General features: G+C 51.4%; 1 protein-coding gene across 1 annotated transcript; it reads right to left on the bottom strand.

The window, feature by feature from the left end:
• Nucleotides 1-3,917: 3,917 nt before the first annotated feature.
• SPACA9 (sperm acrosome associated 9) lies at nt 3,918-8,066 on the bottom strand. The gene is made up of 3 exons (XM_009817851.2): nt 7,923-8,066; nt 4,848-5,050; nt 3,918-4,302 (listed from the first exon to the last, which is right to left on the bottom strand). Exons 1-3 carry the CDS (start codon nt 8,064-8,066, stop codon nt 3,918-3,920), a joined length of 732 nt encoding a protein of 243 aa, XP_009816153.2.
• Between the last annotated feature and the right edge of the window lie 976 nt (nt 8,067-9,042).

Below are 9,042 nucleotides of genomic sequence, written 5' to 3'. Positions count from 1 at the left end.
CATTCATAGAAGCAAGAGCTTTACAAGTAAAGCTTGGTTAGCGTTCGCCCAGGCTTTACTTTTCAGACCAAGCTTTATGCCAAATCATTTTGACGGATGGTCTTCATGATTCCAGTGTCTGAGCTTTACTTGACTAAACCTTTTTTTCTGGAGGTCCCCTTCAACCAAGTGTACCCTCTAGTTCTGGATTCACTTGGGGCTCTTTAGTCTCTGCCAAACACTATTCAAGGTTTCTTCAAGGCGGCCTGTGCTCTCCGTCTGCGCGGTGCTTGGGTTTCGGTCCACTGAAAGCGCAGTTCGAAGCGGTGCTGCACTGGCCACCGAGTGAGTGGATGGCTCTGGGGGACGCACAGCTCCAGGGGACGCACAGCTCTCCTCTCCGCTGCGGCCCTTCCTGCCCCGGGAAGGGCGGTGGGGACGGTGCTGCTGTGTCCCGGTGTTCGCCTGCGTCTGAGAGAGCTCAGAAAGGCCCTTACAGTCGGGACGGGGGGCAGGGCAGGGCTGGCCGAACTTGGTTTGAAAAGTGGCTTTTTTTTAAGAGCTTTTGCCCCAGTTGGCGGAGGTTACACTGCTCGCTCGCCCCGCCCCCCTTGCCGCTCGCCCCGCCCCCCTTGCCGCTCGCCCCGCCCCCCTTGCCGCTCGCCCCGCCCCCCTTGCCGCTCGCCCCGCCCCCCTTGCCGCTCGCCCCGCCCCCCTTGCCGCTCGCCCCGCCCCCCTTGCCGCTCGCCCCGCCCCCCTTGCCGCTCGCCCCGCCCCCCTTGCCGCTCGCCCCGCCCCCCTTGCCGCTCGCCCCGCCCCCCTTGCCGCTCGCCCCGCCCCCCTTGCCGCTCGCCCCGCCCCCCTTGCCGCTCGCCCCGCCCCCCTTGCCGCTCGCCCCGCCCCCCTTGCCGCTCGCCCCGCCCCCCTTGCCGCTCGCCCCGCCCCCCTTGCCGCTCGCCCCGCCGCGTTTCCCGGACGCGGCCACTAGAGGCCCCCCGAAGGCCGCCACATCGCTCCGCTTCGGCTTCAATGACATTTCGGGGCTGCCGGGCTTCCCCTCGCCCGGGAATCGCCCCCCTCCTTCCCTCGGGAGCCCCCCGCCCCCCGCCACTCGATCGGAACTCGCTGGGCTCTGAGCTACACCCCGGCGTGCCGGGCGCTGGGGCCAGGGCTGGCACGTACAGGGTGTTCTGGCCTGGGCACAGGTCGACACAAGCCTGGTTTGACCCTCAGCTGAATCAAGGGGGGCACAGAGGTGATTTATAGCCTACAGATGCCAGGGGTCTGCTGAGATGGTCTGCTACCGGCCCGTAACTCTCTCTGGGTCTTTGAACGAAGAAGCAGCGTTTCTCTCCCGGAGCGACGGCTCTCTAGGTAAGTCAGCTTGGTGCCCTGCCTGCTTTCCAGCGTCTACCTTGCAATTTTATGCTCGCAGAGGCTAAAGTAAAACTTTATTGCACTTCTGTGTTTGGTATGTACATCCTGTTTATGTAAATTCTTCAAACAGCTTGATTTGTAGTAGAGAAAAACAATTCTTGCTGTATCTTTTTGTCTTTTGAAGTGTCCATCCACTCTGGAAGAGGAGAACTTGTATGGGAATTAAGTAATTTGTCTAGATGTTTTTGTGAGACTTAACTTTGCAGTCTTCCAACAGATTCTGGTCATGTCATTACCAAACCTCAGACTACAAGTTTTATGCACTCCTTTTTCTGCTTGTGTCTTCAAATTTTGGCTGCATAAGACTGATTGAAAGGATAGGACTAGGCTAGAAATTACTATTAAGGTTTGGGAACAGTGTTTCTTACGTGTATCGCAACCTTTGTCAAGTAGGAATGGACAAGCGCATTGGCATTTTGAACAGCAGGTTTGGGGAGGTGGTAGACCGGGTTTGATGGGACTGTTCTGACAAGTGATTTGTGCTGTGCTGTACTGTGCAAGCTGAAAGTGAACTACAAACTAGAGGATAATTTTGGTCTTATCAGAGCCTGCGTGTTCAAATTTAAACTCTACGACAGGGTGAGGAAGGTTGGAAACAAGATCTGGGAATAGCGTCTCTTGTGTCCCCAACACTTGTCATCTTTTAGTCCACGTAGCATGTACTTGTTCTGAAAAACTTTCCAAGACAGCAACTGTCATTGGACACTTGTCTTTGCAACATGAAACACAATAGGGCAGCTGCGAGCAACTTTGATTTTTCTGCCTGAAGCTGCCTCTGCAGCAGGGCTCTCCAATAAAGCCTGAGAGGGTGACGGTCATGTTTTGCTGGCCGTGGCCCCAGTAGTGCCTAGGAGTCTCTGTGTGACCCTGGCAAGCTTCGTTACCATTTTGAGTTCACCAAGGTTCAATTCAGTTGGGTCATGATGTCTCCTAAAAACAGGCCTCTACTCCAGGGCGAATAAATGTATTGCATAGCCGCACATGTGGATAGGGGAAGGGAAAAAACTGCCAAAGAAGGTGGGGTTATGTGAGGAATACAAATGCTCCTGAAAATACTTCCCATTTCATCTGAGCTGTCATTCCTTCCTATGCTCCCTCCTCTGTATTAATTCTCCCTTCTTTTTTTTTGGCTGCTTGTTGCCAAAATCTGGTGATCTTAAGGCAAAAGCTTTCTCACAATTTCAACAAACTGAGCCAGGTATGTAAGGGGGAATTGTTTATTCAGGAGTGTCTTCCAGCAGGAAGCAAAGAACAGGAGCTAATTTGCCTGTGGAAGGCAAAAACAGCAGTCAGATACAGGGAAGACACCACGTTACTGAGATCTTAAGTTTGTAGTTAAAACAGTGCTTGAATAAAAGCACCACCAAAAATGTGTAGCAGCTCCAGAGAATGGGGAGAGCCCGGGACTCTGCTGACCCTCCCTAAGCAGGCTGGAAAGAAAGCTGTTTTCAGCACTGGTATAAAGTCACTGTGCTGGAATTGCGAAGTGCAATAAAAGCAGCGTGAGACTATTCCACATGCCTTGCAATTTTAATGAACTAAGCCTCAATAACATCCTTGCAAGCTAGGCAAGCCGGATTCTCATCTCAAAAAAGGGAAAGCACAGATATTGTAACTTGCAGTTTGAAAAGGAATGATCTGAAAATGGCCACAGCTTTCTCAGTCTCTCTGCTCCCACCAGGTTACCAAGAATCACATCGACTGGAAATGACCTTGTTAGCTTTACAGGGCTCTGGGGAGGACGGGGTGTTTTATTCAAGTTTGGGTATTGTCAGTACACCAAACTAAGTGCAAAATGAAGTTTGTCCTCCTTTACATCTCTAGCTCTAACAGCAAAGGAGTCAAACAGGGGTGGTGTGTACAGGCAATGGTGTGAGAACCTGCAAGAAGAATGCAGCAGAGTACAGTCGGTGCAGCTAAAGCATGCTGACCTTTCCTGTAGCCAGTGGCACGGAAGGGAGACATCATTAGTGTCCTGTAGACTTTGATTCTTTGGTCCAAATAACCAGGCAATTTCGGTGGTGGTGAGAGAACTTTAGGGACAAGTCTAAATCTCGAACACACGTCTGAATCCATAATAAGCGGCCTTTGCTGCTCTGCATCACATCCTTCAGACGTGCAGGTTCTTTACACCTCCGGTTTCAGCAGGTGAGTGAGTGTTCCTCAGAAAGAAGTCTGAGAAAGTGTGAAAACCCATTTCAAGTAGCTTGCCCAGGATTCGTATCTGAGTGAATAGAACCTGATTGCTCCTGCCTATTCCCTGCTCTCACCGCAGGGACCAGCTGTAGTGCTACAGCTACTTCTGTTGGGGTATGTACAACTTAAGGAGGAGAGAGAAAATATCAGCAAGGGAGAGAAGTATGTATCTATCCAAGGCTGGCTTACAGGGCTAACTTCAGAAAGTGGACTCAGATAGGAAGGATCTCCAGTATTCATTTCACTGGCTTTAATCAGCCACCTGATTAAAGGTGGTAAGCAGAAGATGCATGAAGTTTGATCCTTTAAAAGGCATGTCTACCTGGTGGTTTCCAGGGACCTTTAAGTTTCCCACTGTGATTTTCTGTGTCATTCAGGTTCTTCTTCCAGAGGTGCTTACCCCCCTGCACTTGTACATTATCTTTGTTACTAGCTGAGGTCTGAGCTTCAAGGTGCACAGAAGGTGGTGTTTGGGAAAAGGCTGCCCTAGCTGGTGCTTCCTGGGGTGCCCTCTTCTCAGACAGAGCACTTCCACCACTCACGTTATACAGCACGTGCCGTGGCAGCTTCTCAACGTGGGTTATCCACTCCTTCATGCAGTCTAGAACGATGGGGATGAGGCTCACCACACCTCCATAATGATTCTTTGCTTCGTCACAGCTCAGGTGATTCACAACATCATGGGGGTATCTGTGGGAGAGAAGGAAACAATTGGCAGAGTCGCCCCAGCAATGCAACCCTGGTGAGCCCACAGCGTCACCCGGAGACCCCCGGGAAGAGCAGAAACGCACAGCCAGCCCTTTCCCCAGAACAAAATGGCATGGATAGAATTGCATCTGGAGAAATGAGTCCTGCCAAACACACCATCCTGGCTGTTGGGCTAGATCTGGAAGAGTTCAAGAGCATGTACAGACACTTGCCCCACAGAAATTAGCTACCTGCAGAACAGGAATAGGAGGAGGAGGTAAACTGCCTGAGCATTGCATGGGACTTCAGCGTACTAACCTGCCTGTATTTGCCTTTCCATGCAGCAATAAAATGATCGAATAAACAAACAAAACCCCTTTTTGTGAATGGAGGCTGGCAATGTTTTCCTAACAGCTGGAACAGTAAACTGGGTAGCGCCTTGTACCCTTGCTAAAGCCAGAAATTGATGGAGAAGTCAAGTGGGAATATGCATTCCTCTAACAGTCCCCCAGCACTGACAAAGGAACTAAGCTCATGGAGACACCTACTTAGCTCGGATGCTGCTCAGATCGTTGCTGTGGCTAAGGAGCAGCTTGCATCTCTCCAGAATGCCATTGGTTATGTTGTTCCCAGAATGCACGGTTTCCAGCTTGTGGCAGAGCTTGCTTAGATCATTGCAGATGTTTAGGAACATGTTGAGGATACGCCTGTCCGTGGAATTGTTACAGTGATGGTCCATGTAGGACTGTACCTGTAGAGTGCAACATGGGGAAAGACAGTCATGCATGTTAAATGGCGTTTAACTTATGCTGCAAAGTTGCTTAGGCTAGTGATGAGATGCTGCTTTCTTTTGTGACTCTGCAGGCATGAGCCACTATGGAAACTGCAGCACAGCGGCAGGTGGTAAAATTTCTAGAGCACGCCTGAGATGTTTGCTTGTCATTCACCGTGACTGAAGACGACTGGGGTAACGGATCTGCTCATCAGCACACCAGTGAGCCTTCCTCCCTGTTTGAAGAAGTGTAGGAATACCATGGCCAAAACCACAGCTCTGCTGCAAGCACCGCAGAAACAGGTTGAGCGTGAGGGGAGTTTTCTGTCTGCTCTGAGCAGGGCACGTTCTGTCAGTGCCACGGCTGCCTAGGCAGAGCGGGGTGGGAGGTGAGGGCAGCGACCAAACTGGGACTGGTTTGGAATCATGTGTTTGCATCATGCATTCTTCATGATTCTTTATTTGGCACCACTAAATGTGACTGCAAACTACATCCATTTAACCTAAATTGTCCTTACTAACCTGTTACAGCAATGACAGTCCCTATTTGCCTTGAGCATTTTTGTTACTCGGAGTGAATGGCATTGCATGATGAAACGTTATGCCAAGAGATTAAGTATCTTCTCTAAAAAAATTACAGGCACTTCAGACATGAGTGGTCAGAATGTAAAATACTGCGCGGCTGGTTGGCAGTCATAGCTGGACTCTAACACCTTCAGTGCTTTCTGTAAGATTTCAAGACAAGAATGAAGTAGCTGTTCCAACATCGGTACAGTTCCTGCATACAGAAAAGCCATGCTATGTGCTTGGGCAAATTCTCAGCAGGTTTGTAAGAAAAATAAAAAATAGCCCCTAAGGGTCCATTTCCACTACTGATTCCTCCTTCCACACTGTTCGCTGAGCGTTGTGTCCTTGTGAGTGGCAGGATTTTTTTATTGCTGCTGTGAGCAGAAATAGTCCTAAAGAGAATAGCATTTTAGCCTGGATGATCACCGATGGGATAACAGGACTTCTTTTTGTTCACATCAACCACAGAGAGTTAATGCACCTGCGTAACCAAGACGGGGACCAGGACTTCATGAACAACAGCTTGCAAGGGCTGCCCGGCTCTGCATCAGCCAACTGCTGAGGGGCAGCTGAGCTGCAGCCAGGGGAGTTCCCGGACAGCCCCTGCGCTGGGCCAGTGTCATGACCGCAGCCAGGCTCTGCAGTGCAGGGACTCGCTGGGTGATTTGAATCTCTGGCTGAAGCGATGACTGAGGAGCTTGTCTCACAAAACCACTTGGGATTTGACTTTATACCCTACTCCATCCAGAAGTCTTCAGGAGCTCTTGCCGTTGCCTGACTGTGGTGTGCTCTTCGACCTTTCCACCTTACTATGCTCTCCTCTTTTCTCTGAGAAATGTCATCACTCAACACTAAAAAGGCTACCACATACGGCTTTTAGGGGTTAGAAATGCAGCCATATTCCCATCTAGGTGCAATATAATTTTTTTTCTGTAGTTTCTATGTTTACACTCCAAGAAAGCTGTCAGTCAAGTCAGCTGTAGGCTGAGCACACATAGTTGTTGCTTTTATTCTTGTGCCCTCCAATGCAAAATTAAAAACAGAGTTGGGCCCATTCAGAAGACTGGTAGTGAAATAAAATGGATGTCTGGTTTTGGCCCCAGTGAACTTTCTTTGGTAGTGGTTCAGTCCCTGCTCACCACATCACCAGTACGTGCTGCTCCAATTGCTCCCTGTTCCCCCCAGTAACTTGCTTTTGTTCCCTTTCCAGTCCTCCCCCTGGGGTAATGTGGTTGTACCCTCAGGGCTATCCGTGCAGTACAGTTTGCCACCGCTACGTTCACGTTACTGTATCACAAACGATGCTGTGGATCAATGTAATTGCTGAAGTCTTTCCCTACGAGGTTTCCCCCCACACAAGCAGGCCTTCCACCCCTGCCAAGAAGCAAAGTCCAAGCTTGCTCAATGCCACTGAAATAGTGGCACTTTTAAAACCAGCGTAACGGTATACAAAATCTCAATGCCTATTTTTGGAAAAAATGGTTCAGTGTAATGTCTGTCTCGATCTGTTTCAATGTTACAAGAAAAGCCCTTACATTGGACAGAGTCAGTCCTTAGAAAGACAACCAGCTCACTTCTGTGTCCTAATCCTAATAACAGCTTGGCTTTCACCCTGGCTTTGGCGTTGTGTGCCTGGGTTCTGCTGTCTCACATCCACAATTCTGATTTTATTTAGATTTTTCTTCCCCCTCTGTCTGCAGCAGGTGGTCTAAGTTCTTCGCACTACTTAAAACATCCCATGTTATAAAAATTCCAAGACAATTCACTTACCAGCCCAGAAAACCCCTAGCCCACTCGGGGCTTTCAGCCCTCAATCCATCATCCTACCTCTGTAACACAGCCATTATTTTTAATAAGCGCTATAGAAAGATACAGCAGCACCAATACCAGGGGGAAGAGGCAAGCATGCTGGTTACTACAAGTTAAGGATTACAGATTCCATGGGTGGCTGGGGAAGGAGGGTTGGTTTGATTGTTTTCTTGTACCCTGTATTTCTGGCTATGCCTCAGCAGTGAAATGATGGTGTTAAACTAAATCATAAAGTGATGCTCAGCAATAAAATTCCATCTCTGTAAATGGGAAGGCCCAACATAGGTATTTTTCTCCCCTACTTAATCTTGCGCCACTGGTTTGCAGAGTTATACACAAATGTTATTAGAGGGTTTTTGTGCATCTTCCCATAGTAAAAGCATTTATTCATCCCTGAACTAGACCCAAGTGCGCGACAGCACTGCCTTGGTCCCTGTTCTCATCGGCGGAGAACTTTGGGCTGCATACTTGGTACCTGGCTGATGCTTGCCACGGGTCTGATCATGTCATGTGCGTTCTCTCGGGTACGGTGCAGTGCTCCGATAAACGTAAACTGCTGCTGCAGGAAGAGCTTGTAGTTCTGCTCTGTGTTTCTTAGAGCCTCCTTTACCTCATTCATGTTTCCCCCCTCCTGGATTTTGGGAGAGAAGGAGAGAAAGGAAGCTACTTTTTAGAAATGATGCAATTCTACATGTGTAACTCTCTCTTTCACCTGAGTTGGAATTGTGTAGGTTAGTGGAAAACTTAAAAAAAGGAAGGAAAAAAGAGAAGATCTATCGTGTCAAAGCTCTGCAGTCCCAGAGCCCCGAACAGTAAGTCAATGAGGTAGTAACGATGCTGCGAAAAGAGGCAGAGAACCCAGAGGGGACCACTGACAATCAGATGCCATAAACCCTAGTGGGTCTATTGTAAAGATAATGTGGCAATGCATCAAACACACCGCCGCGAAAGGACCGAAGGGAGAGACGGCTTCTCTTACCCGCCGTAAAACTACCGCCCAAGTGGCCTGAAACCTCTAAGGTCCCACGGAGCCAGCTCGGCGGGCAGCGGGCCGGGGCGCAGCCGGGGGGGCCGGGGCCGTGGCTACCCCCGGCCCTGCCCGCCCGAGGCGGGGCCCGCCGAGGCGGCTGACTCTTCCCAGCGTTGGCCTTGCGCTCTCGGGGAGGCCTCGCCCGCAGCCCCCGCGCCGCCCCGACTGCCCGCCGGAGAACCACCCGCCCCCCGGGCCCCGTCCTCCCGCCCGCCCCCGGCAGCTCAGCGAGGCCTGCGGCTCCCTACCGGCCGGCGCAGCCCGGCGGGCGGGCAGGGGCGGCGGGGCAGCCCCGCCGAGAGGGGCCGGTGCGGGCAGCGGCTGAGCGGGCTCCCCCCGGGCCTCCCGGCATCTCCCGCCGCGCCGCCGTCGCCGCGGCAACCGCGCCGCCGTCTCCCTGGCAACCGCGCTGACGTCGCGCACCACCTCCCCCGGGTGGGGCGCGTCGCCGTTCGATGACGCCACTCCCGTTGGTGTTAGCGAGGCGGTGGTCACGCCCCGCGCAGCGCTGAGCGGGGCGGGGGCCTTTCCGCGTCGCGGCGTGATGACGCGCTCCTTAGCAACG

The sequence above is a fragment of the Gavia stellata genome, chromosome 24 (assembly GCF_030936135.1).
Source record: "Gavia stellata isolate bGavSte3 chromosome 24, bGavSte3.hap2, whole genome shotgun sequence".
In the NCBI taxonomy this organism is placed as follows: Eukaryota; Metazoa; Chordata; class Aves; order Gaviiformes; family Gaviidae; genus Gavia; species Gavia stellata.
Note: the sequence above shows the minus strand (reverse complement) of the source record. Positions and strands in the feature narration are given on the sequence as shown.

What these genes read in the sequence shown, in the direction of transcription:
- SPACA9 (XM_009817851.2), bottom strand. Translation starts at nt 8,066, where the DNA reads ATGAATGAGGTAAAGGAGGCTCTAAGAAACACAGAGCAGAACTACAAG. An exon ending in CCGTGGCAAGCATCAGCCAG is followed by an intron (nt 5,051 to 7,922) that starts GTACCAAGTATG and finishes TGCACTCTACAG; the next exon opens with GTACAGTCCTACATGGACCA. An exon ending in CTGAGCAGCATCCGAGCTAA is followed by an intron (nt 4,303 to 4,847) that starts GTAGGTGTCTCC and finishes TCTCTCCCACAG; the next exon opens with ATACCCCCATGATGTTGTGA.